The 17,198-nt window shown below is 51.8% G+C and overlaps 1 protein-coding gene across 1 annotated transcript in view; it reads left to right on the top strand.

Annotated features, from left to right (window-relative positions):
• Nucleotides 1–15,030: 15,030 nt before the first annotated feature.
• The window catches only part of LOC100899109 (potassium voltage-gated channel protein eag-like), a 36,052-nt gene continuing 33,884 nt past the window's right edge, over nucleotides 15,031–17,198 (top strand). The window contains exon 1 of the mRNA XM_003738540.1: nucleotides 15,031–15,109. Within this exon, the coding sequence (XP_003738588.1) occupies nucleotides 15,031–15,109 (79 nt within the window). The remainder of the gene's footprint in view (nucleotides 15,110–17,198) is intronic.

Raw genomic sequence — 17,198 nt, 5'->3', positions numbered from 1 at the left:
CCTCATTTTTTCAATCAGAGTTTTCAGACACTACGAGAATTTCTCTGCAATGAAATTCAAAGTGCGTTACAACTACCGCTCGGATTAAAAGAAGCGGAAATTTAATTATCCACTCCACCTGTGTAAAGCGAACGATGTCCAGAAAACTTACACACCGTCGAGACTTTCTAAGAGTTTGATAATTTTCTTCTACTCTATATTGTCATAGATGGCGGATCTGACGTCCCGATGACCGAAGTCGTCAACAGAATTCCGGGAGACAGTGAATCGTATTGAAGCGTAACGAGTACCATGACCGACGAATTTGATTTTTCTCCATCAGAATCGATTCAAGTCGAAAGGGAGTGGATCCATTCCACCGGAGTCATCCGGATTCATGTTCCAATCATTTTCGCTCCTGGGCGCTCGAGCTGACCGAAGCTTACCCTCAAGCATTTTCGAATGAGCCGGATATCGCTATCCAGAGGGACATTTTTTTCTTTTCCCGGAGGGCAGCACCCACATCTTGTTCTTATGTTGTCGGCAGTGTCTCGGAAAGAGAGTAAGCAACACACTGTCCTGCACAGCTCCGAAATCGCGGAATCGTGGACAATTGTCCCGCGTCTTAGTTCATAACTGGATCGAGTAGAGGAGAGGAAACGATCGCGATGGCGCCGGACACTGCGGTCGGAAGAAGACTTCGGGAAGGAGCCGAGGAATCTTTAAGAAAAGCACGGCCGGGATTAAAAATAACGGAAGAGCCACCGTGTTCTTCTAATTGATCGCAGGCGCTGTGTGACACGTATCTGGCGGCTTACTGATGTCGGCGCAGAGTCGTGAGCCGCGAAACGATCGTGGATGATGTGCTTCGAGATTATAGCGCTCCTGGAGCAGCGAATTTCTTCGCCGAAATTCGGGAAATCGCGAATCGCGAGAATTCGATCAAGCCTGATCAGCTTCATTGGAATCTAGTGCGTTTCATTCCTTCGGATCCGTGCACATGTTATTGTCGAGTGCACTCGTTCCCCTCGGCAAGGATTCGACGAGGTTCCCCAGAAGAAATCGGTGTTAAGGGAATCCTCGCAATTTATGGCCTCCTTCAGAAAAAAGACGGAGTTTTTCGGAATCATAGCGTATCATTTGATTTTTTCTAACCGGAGCTGAGAAGAGGCAGCTATTGGTTTTTTGCGAACCAGTTTCCACTTGAGGGCTTCTCTTTCCGTAAGTCGTTCTCGATACTTGATAATCATGCGCTCCACTCGGCCATGTTTCAGACGCGGACCGGTTGATTTAAACAGAGACTTCGCTCATTCTCCGTTTTGCTGCCTGAGTCATCGGGTCAGAAACTCATTGCGTGTGCTACACAGGAAATGTTGCTGCAGTCAAAGCAAGTATACGACTCCCCGCTAGGCTAACGACGACCCTGTGAAGAATCACATCAATGCGAACGAAAGGTCTCCGCTTCTAAAGAGTCCAGCGCTGCCTCCAACGAAGAATCTTAGATCTGTCGTCGGAGACATCTCAACTTCCTCGTGAAGAAGGTACCGCAGCGTTGAACTGCACAAACACTATAAAATCAATGGCCGGGGGAGCAACGTCGAACAGCTTCAAAGATTCTCTATGGACCGTTCGGCTGAATGCGTGTGTGCGAGACAATCTCGCAACCCGATTCCAATTAAGAATCACAGCAAGTCTTTCTGCCAATCGTTAGGGAAAATACGGGAAACCACGGAGAAAACCACGTTGACTGGCTTAGTCCGAGGTGCGAACTCAGACATAGAGAGCTCTATCGTGATATGAAGATGACACACAATTTCGAGGGACATTCGCCGCGGAGTAAGCGACGTCACGCAGATTTGAACCTGGAATTTGAACCCGAGTCCCGTCTTTGGACATTCCGGAATCAGAACGGAATCATGCCGACGGATGAATGAGCCACCTACGGCGACCAACCCGGGGATCAGGTGCAGTATTCGCTCTCTCGGACGGCATCGGCCTTCGCCCAGCCGACGTCTTGAAGTGCAAATGCTTTTGGTCGTGATCGACATCACAACAACTCAATCAGCGGCTAATTCCACGGCGAGACATGGTAAGCATCTTGAGTTCGGTGGGCTTTGGTATAACAATCTTAGCAAAGGCTACTGTGCCCAGCGAATTCGCGCCCGGGCTTGTCCCCGAGAACAATTTCTCGTCTGAATGGACGCTGAAGGTGCCAAGCGAATCGTTTGTCCGTAAATTATATTCGGAAGATAGCTTGCGAGTCCGAAGCAGTTTCGGTCGACCGTTGTGCTTCCGCCGGCCGCGCCGTGCAATCAGAGACGAGCAATGTTCGCATACCTTAGCCCGCTACTCACTTGAGATCGAATCATAGTGGTTAAAATCGCTTCCTCAAGATGCCCGTCTTTCCAGGAATTTATTCCCGAATAATTCGACCGAGACGGCGTTTCCAGAATAAACGATGATGCCGAGCATTGCAGTAGAACAAGACAACAGATTCCGCGACTGAGTGATATCTAATACTAGAGTTTTGTCAGCGCTCTTGCCGAAGTCCATCAGAAATCACGTGGCTTTTTCCGCGATGAGATATATGTGTTTAGGGACAGACCTCCTTGGAGTCTGCCCAGAAGTGACATCGTTTTGCAGACCTCTAAAGCTTCGCCATGCCACAATGTTTTGTAGTTGCATTGAAGAGCGGGCTATTATACCGCGATACCGAAATCAAAGACAACTCCTGGATTTTACAGAGCTCCTCCAGGCTTGAGACCCCCGTCCCTAGTTCCTAGAGAGACTTCGCGCAGGCATGATTCTTGTGTTGAGAATCTCGGCAGACGTGACTTCAACAAGATCAGAAAATTCCCTGATCTCAATACGGAGCTCATTTGGCGGTGAGAGTGATGACCTCCGCCGACTGCGGGGAGTCCGCGCTGTAATCTGGAAATTGAAACTCTCTGAACTTGCCGGAATCCTTTTCAAGTCCTGTAGAGTCGAATCTCCCGAGAGCTCATTCTCTATCAAGATGATTTCGGCACGGATTCCGTTTTGACCGAAGAACATATGCCCACACGGTCACTTGACAGGTACGCACGATAATGGAACCGTGTCCGCCTAGTTTCAGGTCTGGTTTCCATGCTCGTCCACTTTCCGTCGCTTTCGGTGCTGCTTGTCGGTACGTTTCGACACTTTTCCGCGGTCTCTCGACTTCGTTCCGGCGAGCCTGGCGAGCCTTTCCCGGGATGAGTGCATTCGTCGAGGGAAAAAATTCTATTAGTACCTCGCGACGAGACATAACGAAAACAATTTACATACGGAATCCCGTCATCACCACCACCGCCAACAAGCACATCATAACCGTCAGCTCCAGCGTGTGGGTAATGCTAATCCCGGTTTGCGGATGCGGAGCCTTCGTTGAATACACTGTTTCACAGACTCGAGATCCGCAGCGAAAAAAATATCACAGATCTAACGTATAAGCGTCAGATCGATGCTCGTGGTGCCGGCGAGCCGATTTTCATTCGGAATCGATCGCGTTCCCAATCGCATGTGCCTATATCGACTTGTGATCAGATGTCCCAGGAGAAAAGTGAATGATTGACCATGATCCGGATGGCCGCGATTGGTTCAGTTTTTTGCTCGAAGAGAAACAAGAGATCGGAAATCTCACGGAGAATCCATCCAATCGACCGTTAGCTTCGAACATCAAAGATAACAATGGTTCGCAAGAACTCTCAATCGGATGGAATGCCTAGAGTCCGATTCCGAGTGCTCCGGAAACTCGAGGATGAGCAGCTCATTTGCGGAAAACGCATAGACCGCTCCCATACTGCGGAATGTATGTACCTATATCCTATCGGAAATCTCGGAAGAACACCCTGAGATATTTCTCGTCTGAATGATTTCGCAATGCTTCCGAATTCGGCGGCTACCTTTTGGTTTACCGCGACAAGACAAAGGAGTCAGTCGGGAACATTTTCATCGACACGTCATTATGACGGTTGTCTTCATCTACGCCTGAGAAGATCCGCGAAGCATTCGGACGGCGGAAAATGTGGCAACACACTTGGCGACTTTGGGTCGCGCTGGGAACGGAAAAACGTATCGTCTGTTCCGGGAGCAACGTTTTCAATTAATAGTATTGAATGTGAATCGATCTGGGGCCAGCACACTTCCAATGGCTTTCGATCTTCCTTCCGTTAATTTTTTCTGTTTTTTTTTTCGGCCCCATTCCTCGACCGAGATGACAAATGATCCATCAATTCGTCGCGGGACTGGAGCCACTCGTCGTCACGTTACGTGAGCGAAAAAGAAACGAAGTACCTCATTCAGATTTTTTCGGTGTGATTCCCGGAGGCGGATCGGTAGTCCACGAATGCCGACAGCGGCGGCTCTCCTTCTGCATTCAATCAATAGATCGCGTAAGGAGACTTCACGAGCGGAAGTAAGGGAAAACGATGCAAAGTATCGAGCCTTCCACACGCCGGCCGGTAGTTCCGCCTGATTCACGTGATTTCGCGAGACCAATATTCCTGGAATCCGGATCAGCTCCCCTCAATTTCGATGTATCCATGATTTCATGGAAGGATTATGGGGTACGCCCTCGATCAATCAAATATGTAGAGACCTCTGCGGACATCCCCGATATGGGATGTCCGTTCGGATTGGTACAGTCCAGGTTGTTCGCTCATTGCAGGACTTCGGGAGCTATACAGGCAAGGCCTATTACGAGTACGTTAGCTTGTTGAATAATACATGTGTGGTAATGAAGATTGATAGCTTTTTGCTCGCTCACAACTTGACCAAAGGGACTCAGACCCCTGCCCGAGCTCAACGATCTGAGAGAGGCTCGGACAGGCCAAGAAGCAGAACACCCAACCCGGAGATCCAATGATATTGAGCAGACTGCCAAGAGAGGAATGCGATTCTGCACCGTCCGATCACAGAAATATTTAATACGTGAGGCGCAGCGTTTCATCGGGTCCTGGTGAACGACTCGTTCGGCTCAGTCTGCACGCGATGGATCCGAATTCACGGGCGCGTCGTCGAAAACTGCGACTGTTTCGGGTGAAGCATGGCTCGAAGTGCGCGGGATACGTCGGCGTCGTAAGGGCAGACGAAAGTCCCTCGTACGGTGGAGCTTGTCGAGTCGGTTTCAAGTGCCGCTGCATAACAAGCGAAATTATGCTCGGAACCATCTTGGAAATACCAGGGACACTCGCGTACGGCCTCCCACACTATTGCTGGAGAAGAAGTGGTTTCAAGATTGCGAACGACCTTTACAGTGGAAGCGGCGTCATAAACCCGAGCTTGTGAGTCGTCGTCTCGACGCCGACGAGTGCTCGAATCCTTGCTATGCGTCGAGTGCAGAAGCAGTCCATGTAGGACAAATCTATCTCGAACGATTCTCTGCGATGCATTTCGTCTCGGCGTCCTGCTCAGACCTCTGACAAAAAGCTGCGGCCTTTTTTCCTAGGAGCGTCGCGGAATCTGGATCTCTTGTGGGGACGTCTCACGTCATTGGAAATTGTTGTTCAGAACGAGTTCGATTCGGCTTCCGATCGGTCGTGGTCGGATCAGATCTCGAAGCTCCGTGGGATCTTCAGTTAGGGCATATCGATAAACCCCTCCCGCGTCACAACCACATTTCCCGGAAGTCACATGCCTAGTTCGCGAGCTTCGTGCCTCCCTGAATGAATGCTCTGATTCCATGTGACGTCGTCTCGATGAACATATGGCTGTAACTCATGCGGAAGCTTGCGTCGTAATCCTCTTGGACTTTCTCCGCGGGGCCTACGTCATGTTTTTCTCGGTATCGCTGAATTCGTTTCAGAGGATTTTCAATATTCGATTGAACGCTGGATAGTCTAAGCCAGCGGCGACCTGTTTTATTATGATAGAATAGCGATCCCAAGGAAGCTGACAAAGTGGATGAGCGACCAAGCCAATGAAAAATTCACGATTTGAACTTCTGAAGCATGATGCCACTACGGCTCCGAGGCCAGGAAAAGTTCAACTGTCCATGGAGCACTTCAGACCTAAAATCCCAGGGCTGACCAAAAGAATCGTTGAACGATACTGGGATGATGTTGGCGATGCAAGCCCTCAAATTCTTCGATCTAAATTCGATCCGGGACAAGGGGTTCGGAATGTACTTCGGTACTTCCGAGAGAACTGCGTAATCGCGGGTGTCTGGGCTTAGCGGAACGCTTTTCGTCAGAACACGGTTCGCGCTTCCGTTTATCACAGTGATCGGGATACCGCAGTAGCGTGGACCTGTCGCTCCTGTGAGCATTTCGTCGATTCCGGGTTCGAACGGACCGGACATCCGACTCCGTGTTGATTGTTTTGCCGAATCTCTCTTATCTCACTGAGCGCGAGAATCGGGTGACCTCTCCCCGTTTTTGCACGTCCTCGCTTATACCTACACCTCAGGTCGTGGAGAATCCGAGCGTTCACAAGATGAGCGAGGTACCGCTGCGCGAACTTGAACGCATGACGTTGAGTCATTTGCATATCCCGAGCACACATCCGTTTTTCCCTGAACGAATATTGCTCTGAGCTGTGGAGGGAATAAACGTGACCATGTCTTTCTACTGGAACTCAAGCGAAGCCAGGCCATCAAGTATCATCATGAACGCCTGCATATTTACACGAGAGCCTCCGAGTGGATTCAATCTTTCCCGATGGGAGCAGTTCCATCACATGGAATCCCCATCGGATCGGAGCAATTTCCCGATTCCCTGAAGAAGAGCCACACTGGGAAACCATTCGCATCTGCTGCGGTGCCGTTATCGGGAACTCTCCAATGCTCACACCATTCGCCCAGTCAGCAGAGAGATGGGAACATTTTTATGCGGGTGCGAATATCGTCTCGCGGCATATCAGCAAGTTTCTCTAATTTCCGCGCTAATTGCATCTCGAATGCCGTTGCGAATAGGTGCCTATTCACGGTCAGCTCCCTCATTAGATTGACGTCTCTTTTCGCGGTTCAATGGTGGGTCGATTCGAGTTTCCGAGGTCGCGAACGTTTCTAAACCTCTCGACCGGGACGATTCGCAAAACCCTCATCCGCTCTTTTGCGAGCTCAATGCCTTGGCAGAGCTCTGATTGCAATAGGCGCCATAATCAAGTTGTGCTGTCGACAAGCATTCCGAACGGCACCGATCGAGGTAGACAGGTGGCAGACGCGACTAACCAATGAATCTTCCCTGGCCATCAGAAGGGATTATTCTCCCGATCGCAGACTCTTCTTGGCGCCATCCTTTTTTATTCTCCCGGAATCCGCCGGATTAAAGGAGCTCTTTTTTTCATTGTTTGAGCTCTGGTGGTAGCTAGCTGGAGCTTGAGCCAAGTCCACCGGCAGTCCTTCACTAAGCGCATTACCTCCGATGCCAGGCCGACGAGATGAAATCTGGACTCGGATAGCTCCTCCGCGCGACTCCCGGAACATGAGTGGAACGAGCCTGGTGTGACGCGCATTCCCCACGAGTTCCCGAGTAATCTTGCGATTTTACTCCGGCAAAGCGTCGATACGGAAATTACTGGCAAATGATTGAGTTCCAATGGATATTTTCGGCGAAGACATGCCGACGGTATCTCCTACCTACCTAGACGGTCTCGTCCGATCGTCGAACCATACTCAGCTCAGACATCCCAGATGCTCTATTCTCCGACGATCCGCGAACGATAAGGCCGGTCGATGCTCCGACCGTGGATTTCGAAACGGCGGCCTGTTGCTTTCCTCCCCGACGCAACTGGAATTGTTCCGCCGTCATGGCTATTATTTCCCGCTGTCCCCGAGGCGGATCCCATCTCTTTCGCTCCTCTCCCACTTCAGTCCCACGTTTTTTCCGACGCGCTGATCTCGTCTGATTTCCTCTCATTCCATATCTGCTGCTCTCCAAGGAAGGGGCGTATTCTCATTCTTCCTGTTTGGAACCAAGCACAAAGCGAATTGGGAAAGGGCTGCAAGGAGCCCGAGAGCACTTGTTGCTCATTTTCAGGTCGTTGTGTTCCAGGAGGGAAGGAGTCTAGCCCGTCTGAGCTCCTTGAGCTTGAAGTCCCTATCCTCCGGATTCTCTGCTGCGCACGGATTCTCTGCTGCGTAGCAAAACCCACCTCTCTCTTCGCTGCTCCGATCTGGATACGATCCGGGCAGGGAATGCTCCAATCAGAGAAGACCGCCTGTCGCTAATCTCTTCCGAAAAATCCTCTCGGACTCCACCGATTGACGTTGGTCCACCCCACCTGAAGGAAGGCGAGTTTTCTCTTTTTTGCCCACTCCGCCTTGGGCAGAAGAGTTCGTGATCGGCGAGAACACCGCCCAGTCTTTCGGCCGAAAGAGATCGCAGGAGCACGCCCAGATTCCTCTTCCCTTTTCCTCAGCGCTCTCGTCGTTCACCTGGGTTGCTTGTTTGCTTGCTAGCTCGCTCGCCCGCAGCTCTCGCTTTGGGCGATGCTGAAGGGAAAACAAAGAAAACTCACAAGAAAACAAATCGACCCTCCTCTGGTGTCCGAGTTTCTCGACCTATTCCGAAATTGCTACAAAGAGTATTGAGAGTCCAGGGAGGCCATCGAAAAACCGGGAGAGATTCGACGTGGGATATGCATTTGGTCGGTGGAGGGCGTTCAGGTAGCCGAATTTCCTTTGGAGACCGTGACATTGTTGCCCCAAGAAAATTCCGATCCGCTGCACTCCGCCTGTCTGCTCGGTTTCCTCAGAATAGAAGCTGGAATTGTTTAAATTTGACAAGAGCCGTGCCCCGCTCATTAGGATCTGCAGCTCCTCATCGCTAAGAGCATGACCTCTGCCCCGGCACTCGTCTCCGCCAACTTCCACGTAGGCTCTCAGTCGCATGTTCCAGTTGCCCGGCGGGCGCCCACGTGAGATCGCCTCCCAGTTTAATCCAATAGTGGGATCTCACTAGTCTTCCACATGGACAGCGGAGGAAGATTAGACTCACTTGGACAGCACGCGGCTAATCTCGTGTTCCCTTAATTGCGGAAAACCGAGAGGAGGCCGCGTCACGGTGTGCGTGGAGAACCGTCCCGTCCGGGTTCCGGACCCCTGTATCGAATGAACGAATGAGGGTAGACGCATTTTCCCGTACGATTCCCTGGAATCGCATCCCATCAAAAAGCCTCATCATTGACCCTCCGTTGGTCTAACACTCGTATAACCGCGTGAGACCGCGAATCGAGCCGCGGAAGCCGGTACTAAACCTGCGGGCCACGGAAACGGCGTCTAGCTACGATTAAGGCATGACTCCTGCTCGAATCCCTCACTGGAAAAACTTCACCCAACAGCGGGACGGAGTTTCGACACAAAGGAGGTCAATATCGGGCCGACCAGGGCTAGGGCCCCGATGGTCCGCCTCGCGCCTCAGCGCCTTAATCCTGATCTTGACGCCTCAAATATCCGCGGGCTATGGGACTCGATCCCACAGCTTGATCTGCCCACCGTTGCAGCGTCTCGTTAGCCGATTTTTTGTTGTGCGCTTCGAATCCATTTCGGGGCGCAACGGAAGATCTGATGCTCATTCGAGTTCCCCTCCCTGATTCCTTCCGTGTTGCACTTTTCGGTCTTCTTATATCTTCCATCCTTTTCCCTGCTGCGTGATCTTTTCCTTACATTCTGAATAACGCAGCTCAGCGATGCCAATAGAGGAGCGCTCGCGGTGTCCATGTTCGATTAGAGTTGACGGATTCACACTGATAATCGGAGCTGATGTGCTGTTCATCTCGTCGGCTCAGATTCCTCTCGATTCCAACGATCCGCACGATCGCTCACAAGCTCCACGAAATTCGCCGGAGCAGACAGTCAGGGCATATTTTCCGCTTCTCCGAGTCAATATGTTGATTCTCTGACAACGATTTAGTCGGAACAGAAATCGCAGGAGATCGGAACAATAATTATTGGCTGTAAGGTACTGTCGCGGAAAATCGGATATTCATTGAAGGATGGAAGTGCGTCCTAATGGGCCATCGACTTTCGATAGGGCTCTGCGGCACCCGAAGATAATTAAGGTATAGAGCTAGAATTCTTATTGTTCAGCCGATTGGGATTCATTTGTCTCCTCCCCGAGAGACTGGAAGAAGGTCTCCGCTGCATCGACTCACTCAAAGTTCACGACGACCCGACGATATACACTCCTCTCCGGAGAGCATAGAGCGCCAAATTCTCATGTCATATCTGAAACCGCGAGGAGAATCGCGGATGGATGAGAATATATCTTATAAATCTCATCTCGCTCAGGCTCATCGCTGGTTGGGTTTTCCGTTTTGAGTTCAGGCCCGACCAAGCGCGAATTTCACTCGGTGAGCCGCCGAGTTATGGAGGATCTGATGACGAACAAAGCGGGGAAACTCCTGAGAACGCAATTTTCGAGTGAAACTAGCGATGCAATTCAAAGCTTTTTTGTTGCGTGTCGGTCGCGAGAACCTGCGGAAACTTTGCGGTGGAAGTATTTTTGTTGAGACAGAGCGAGGATTCCCGTTGGGTTTCCGAGCGCATGGAATTCGGACCGGAAATATTTATCGACCTGGGGAGCCGAAGAGCTTCGCCAACACGATACTCGTGTGAGCTTGCTACGAAAACGGTATCAGTTCGCCGGAACGTTCCCCGCTTCAGCTCGGGAATGTCGCGAGTGGAGCCCGAGTTCTGCTTGCTCAGAATTCCTGTTTCCGAAAACGGAGTAGTCGGTCTCGCCGGTTTTCTCGCCAATCTAATTGGGAGTGACTAAGTCCTCCAAGTCCGCAGGGGGGGATTGCTCCAGACACGAGTGCGTACGGGAATTCGTGCCACAGGCAGAAAACATAGTCCGCGGGACTGAGCTAGATCTCTCGAGCAGGATCTCACTGTTCTGCTGGAGAATAAGGACTTCTGCGACGATGTTCGTCATCGGCACCGCTATACATGCCCGTGGAGCGGCCATCCGGAGGAGCTCCGTCAAGACTTTCCAAGGGAGAGGTTGGTGGCCATTCAGATGGAATCGCACGAGCGGATGAGCAGGAAATTGCAGGAATAAATCTGCGAACACGGTTGGCATGTTGTCGAGTATCGCCAAGGAGTCAGACGTCTTCGCGGAAAAACGCGAGAGCGCAATGAGTGCGATCGATTCCATTGGACGTACAACTGTCGCAGCCCAGTGCGAGCCGCCGATTGCGTACGCTCGATGTGCAACAGGTTATCGCCCGACAGCGGTGAGCTGCGACTGGCTGCGCTCGGACAGGAGCTTGCAATCGAGCGGATGAGTTTGCGTTCGGCAGCGTCGCCCGAGTGGAAACTGCATAATTCTTTCTCCCGGCTCAAGATTGCGGCGTATCCATTTTCTTCATTATAATACCCGCTCGAAGACCAAGTACAACTTCGGTCGGGAGGCTCCACTCATACTCGACCATAAATTATTAGTCTCCCAAATAGCGGCCCTCCGCAGATTCCCACCCGTGAATATTTATGCGGGCATATCAAGGGACTCAAACTCGGTCTCGGCACAGATCTTTGGGTCTTGACGGGACATCAACAAGCTGTTGTCCGAATGCCGCTGTCCTTGGCCGACCCAGGGTGAGGTGGGAGGATAGGGTCAAAGAAGCCCCGAGCTCGTACGAGAGACCACGACCGGTGAAGCAAAGAACTTCTGGGACGAGGAATTGCGAAAGTTTGCTTCCCTCACGGAATCTCAAAAGTATAAGCAAGCAGACGAACTCGATTTGCAACCTGGGAACACGAAACAAGCACATGCCCTGCGAGAGCATAATACCCCCTGAAATCAAGCGGATTATAGCCTCTCAAGACAGCGAGAAAGAGAGACGGTAAGCTTCACTGGCAAGGTGTTAGAGCCCGGGGTAAGCAGTAGGTACAAGCGAAAAAGAAGGAGGAGCTGGAGGAGAAGAACTAGAGAAATAGTACGCTGACAGATAGACAGACGGACAGTCAGACCGACAGAGCGAACCGCCGACCAACAGGACGACAGATCGACCGACCGACAGATAGATAGTAGAAAAGGTGTTTCCCGGGCTGAGGAACGACCGAGGAGCTGCTCACCTCGCGCATGCGCAAGCGTCGGGTCACAAGGGGGCTGTTGAGAAAGGGTCTGAAGCGCGGCCAGCTCGAGAAAGCAAGCGGGTGCCTGGCGACTCTGAAGGTGAACGGCGCCGAGGAGACTGCGGTATGGTATCCCCAGGCGTCCGGTTCTCCATTACCTTTTCCCCTTTCCCCAGTTTGTTTCCTTGTTCTTACCTCACTCACCACGCTGGCTGCCGGGCTGGGTAGCGCTGCCTTCTCTCTCTCTCGAATGACCCTTCCCCTCGCTCTCGTTCGCTCGGGCATACCCTCCCCGAATGACCACCTGCCCTTCATCCCTCTCCCATTTCCCTCATAGAGCCCCCCCGGCCCCTATGTGGCGGCCCTGAAGCGTGAGGGCGTCTCCCTGAGCCGCTGCGACTTGTGATCGAAGTCGTGGTCGCGGGGGACGCCGTACATGGGGAGGGGGATGTGGAAAGGATTTTCTGGAAAGGGTAGAAACCATTCCCCCTACGTGGCGGAAAGTATCAGTGGCGCCTGGACCGGGCCGGCTGCGGCACATGAACACATACCGCATGCGATAGGGCCAACCACATGTGGCTGCGTTGAGTCGCGTGTCCGTCGCCGCCGCCGTCGCCGTCGAACTGTTCGTTCGTGCGTGCGTGTGTACGAACGAACGAGCGCGCGTGTTTGCGTGCGTGCCTGCGTGCGTGAGAGCGCGCGAAGAAACTCGCTCACGCGCGGGTACGCACGCGTGCGGGCATCCACGCGTGCTGGGCCGCGAAACTTCGTCAACTGACCGTGCGACGGACGTGCTCCGCGCTCCGACCGACAGCGATCATTGGCAGTATTTGTCATTGAAGTTCTGCTCGCAATCAAGCACAACATCGAGGCGTCGACTCCAAGGCACCGATATTTCTCCGTTGGACGAAACGAAACTCGGACACACAGACCGATAGAAGAAGGGATAATCAAGACAACCGGAGACTACGGGCCGGAGAACAATCAAGAAACCGACAACGGAGGAGCAAGTAGGAATAGAAGCATCGTCTGTGAAATCCACGTCTCATAATCTCGCCGTGTCGACGAGGATTGATCCCGTTCCTGTTGAAATCCGAAGCCACCATGAACGGATCGAGGTTCCGATTTCAGAATCGAGACTTTGCGCCAGGATGACCGTTCATCGCCTCTGCAACACACCTGATTGATTTGTTCACGCTTTCTATCTCGCTAGGTCGACGCAAAAAACAGAACGCCTGCTTCGTCGCTGTGAAGACGTCGTAGGGCGAGGTGCGGCGTGCGTCCGCGAGGCGCGCCGCGAGACTCCTAATTTCTCTTTTCGACGACTCGGATACCGGCGGCCCGCCTGCATTCTGAGCATAGGCGCAGCTTTCGGAAGAGAAAACCAGGAGAGCTCGGTGCCGCGCGGGGTGCAGGTGCGCGCGGTACAGGTGTGCGGAGGTACGAATTTCCTGCTCTCGGGATACTGATCGTGTCGACAACTCGGAATATCCTTCATTCGTAGTAACGTATCAATACGGATAGACGACTCGAATCTCCTACTTGCTCGGAAAATTGTAATCGACGAGGAAATTGAACACTTGCACTAGCAGAGCAATCCCGAGCGGAGCACGGGACTCATCCGGAATTCCAGGCTACCTTCGAATACCCAGCAAACGAAACCCGTTGGAACGCGTTCACCTCGAAAATTGCTTCGTTCACTCTGCCTATGCGTCTAATGTTCTCTCTGTTGTCACCGTTCTGATCATTGTCACAATGGTCGCAATGATGATGAGGTCGACACCATGATTATTAGTTGTGATTTCTGAATCGAATCGAACCGGGACCTCACAAGCTCAAGACCTGGGTAAGAAACTCTGGTCACTTCAATTTTCGGGAAATTACATGAAATTTCTTCCAAATGAGATTTCGACCAGTTCCTTTCATCCTACTTCCCTTATATGCAAAGATGGACGACTCGAACCGCACTTCCCTATTAGATCCCGCATCCTCTGATAATAGTTCGAAGTGGAAAGTCATGAGATTGTCTTCGCTTTCGGATCGAAATCCGAGGGTGAATTTCTGATGTCGATATTTCTCCACAGACGCCAGCGAACCACAATTCGACTACAAACGGAGTGTGTGACAAAGAGTGCAAGTGCATTAAAGTTTGATTTCCTAAATTTTCTTTCTTCGAGCAATCCACCCATCATCCGGATAATCCCCCAGCTGATTTTACCCTCTGATCAAAGTATCCGGATTCAAGTCGACTGGAGCGACCGAAACGGCGGATCATCAACGATCGGAACTTCATCTCATTCGGAAGTGAAAAGGATATCGGTGGACTGGCTCATGAGGAATAGGAGTTCTCTGGATCCAGGATCGACTCTGTGCTCATCAAAAGTGAATTAGAAGTGAACTTTGACTTTCTTCGACGCTTGTCACGAGAAGCGAAAGCATCCACAGAAGTGAAAACGAACCTGACCACCTCTAGATAAGTTCTCCTGCAACATAAATCCATGACATCAGGAATTTCTTGAATCTACAACACCATCGTGGAAGCATCTGGTGTGGAAGAAAAGGGCAAACTAAGAGAAGACTCGGTTTGTGAGATGTGAGCACCATCTACCAGTCTGCCTCAAGGCGGATCCGTCCTGATGTAGATAAGAGGTGCTGCAGGTTTTTTGTGAGAGAAAAAAACTTGCGGATTTCGGCTTCCAACTTGTTCTCGCTAACTGCCTCGTGAGCTAGGCGCTTGACACTCGCTCGCCCGTACTGCGGCCTGTTCACCTTCCGGTTCTCTGGGTACCACCATCTAGGCCGTCACGACTGGAACCAGAAACGAATCAGGGAGCGGAAAAAAATCAAGAGATACCCTCTCATCATTCATCGTCATTTTCATCGGATTGATCATCGCAGGAGTCGCGGTCACCGCCTCCAGTGTCGCCGCCGAGGTTGACAACTGTGAACAAAATTAATTTCATCTTCATCCGTGACGCGAGCCGCCGCTCGTAGAACCTTCCGGAATGGTGACCATGCCAGGAGGCCGCAGGGGCCTTGTTGCCCCGCAAAATACCTTCCTTGAGAATATCATCAGGAGGTACAATTCGCTACGTGAGTACAAATTTCGAGTTTGCTCCTTCGTAACTTATCGGCGCCCAATGGGAGCGATTAGGAGTGAATAATGGGATTTCTGTTCGCCAATGCTCTTATAATTTGTTCGTTTATATGGTAATTTCTAACAATGATTGTGACCGTGATTTCCCTTCCGCGCAAAAATCCCTATAAAGGAGGAGCCGCGGAAATGTACCGAGCCACGCGTGTGAGAACGTATTCGCGATGGCGCGCGAAGTTCCCGACGCCAGTTGGACGGCCGGTCCAACGGCTTCCCAGAACTCCGGAGGTCGCAAGTCAGAGCCACCTGCGAAACTTCGGAGAAGGCCAGGGCAGTCTGATTTTTGTCATCCGCAATGCGATTCGCCGCTAAGCCCCGCATCCCGACCCATTCCTTGAAGGGAACGGGGGAATCGCGCGTTGTGTTCGCCCAATGAATGAGCGGTTGCGCCTGTGTCGAGCTCTACTTCTCAGTTGGGAAAGGCTCTGGAGTCTGGAGTCATCTTCGCTACCTCGTTGCCTTCCGACCTGCTGAGGACTCAGAAGTGTCCTTCGAGCGATTTATCCGCCTTCGGGTTCTACTTTATCTAGGATCTCCACGGTCACCTATCTTCATATCCCCGCCGAGATTCCCTATCGGTTCCGTGTTTCCGAGAGGGACGTCAATCAATTCTGTGACCCGATCGCGCCTGCTTACCGAAGGTTCGAGCTTCTCCGCGGCGAGGCCTCGGACAAATTCAATCAGACCTTCAAAATGTTTCCTGGAACGTCGGCGAGCAAGGCTACTCATGTACAAGAAGCGCTTCCCGACCATAGCAACAAGAGCAGCGATGCTCGCGACATTGATGTTGCTGGCTGAGCCTTTGATGAAAACGACGAATGCCTCTGTCGTTTTTTCCCGCTTTCTTCGAGTTTATGGCTCCCGCGGAAGCGTCTACACAAGAGCGGCAGACATCGTTGGCGAGCGGTACTATTCGTGGAAGTGACCAGACTATTTAAGGATGCTCCCGCCTTCCCGCGTTCCCATCGAATTACATTTGAATGCTCGAGAGAAGCTAGCTACACGCGGGTTTGTTCAGTCTGGGCGACTCGGCTCGCGAGCAGCGCGGCGGAGTTCCGCTTCCGTGCACTTCGAGTTGCTGAAGGGGAGAAGGATATCGCAAGGTCTAGCTTCGAGATGAATTAATCGTCCGTCCGCCACCATACGATTTTCTCCCGGGGCCTATCCCCGAGCCGGAATGAGCTGGAATAACGAATAAGCAGAACACTGCCGTGGAGTTGAGAGTCTCATACAGCTCCGAGGATCTCCTTCCGATGTCAAAACCAGAAGTAGTGCTATTCCTCTCGGGGAGGCCGGCTGCCGCTGATCTGGTTTGTTGTCTTTCCCGAGGAGTCTGTTGAGGACGCGTCTTATTCCTGATGTAGTCGAGGAAGACCTTCGATCCAGCTGACGACGCATGCTCTTCAAGTCGAGAGGCCCGGGAATCGAGCCCCGTTTTGGGGAAAGTGAAAAACTAACTTCGATTCTCTGGAAGCCACCAGCGGATCCGAATGTTCCGTTTTATCTCTGTCAGTCACTCGGTCAGCCCGTGATAATCTCGTTGTATAATACGAGGGAGGCTCCGCGAGCGTTGACGATGACGCTTCTGACGACAGAAATTCCCGCAGTTTTTCACAATGGAAACATCCGCTCGGAATGCCGCTTGGGCCGCTCGGGTACGAGACGGCATATAGTACGTCGTCTCTTACGCAGCGAGGGATGTCATGTATGAAGGGAGCGCGGAACGAGAGCTGGGTCCGTAGGAACGTGATGCGCGAAATTCCTCAGCTTCTCGCCTCAGCCAAACGACCAAGAAGTCTTTTGTTTTGCCGCAAATCTTTACGTTCCGCTGCGACGATAGCGAACCGCAGCTCGTTTTTCTTCTGCACATCTCCAACACGACAGGGACTGGAACAAGACGTAGCTCGAGCCAGAGCCGAGTTGCACAAGCTCGATTCTGGCTTGGATCAACGAGATCGATAGGAGAGGGGATTCGACAGAAATGATTGAGTGAAGACTCCCTCGAGAGAGGCAGAGGATATGGGATGC

The sequence above is a fragment of the Galendromus occidentalis genome, unplaced genomic scaffold (genome assembly GCF_000255335.2).
Source record: "Galendromus occidentalis unplaced genomic scaffold, Mocc_1.1 scf7180000076006, whole genome shotgun sequence".
Classification (NCBI taxonomy): domain Eukaryota; kingdom Metazoa; phylum Arthropoda; class Arachnida; order Mesostigmata; family Phytoseiidae; genus Galendromus; species Galendromus occidentalis.
This window is presented reverse-complemented; position numbering and strand designations above follow the sequence as displayed.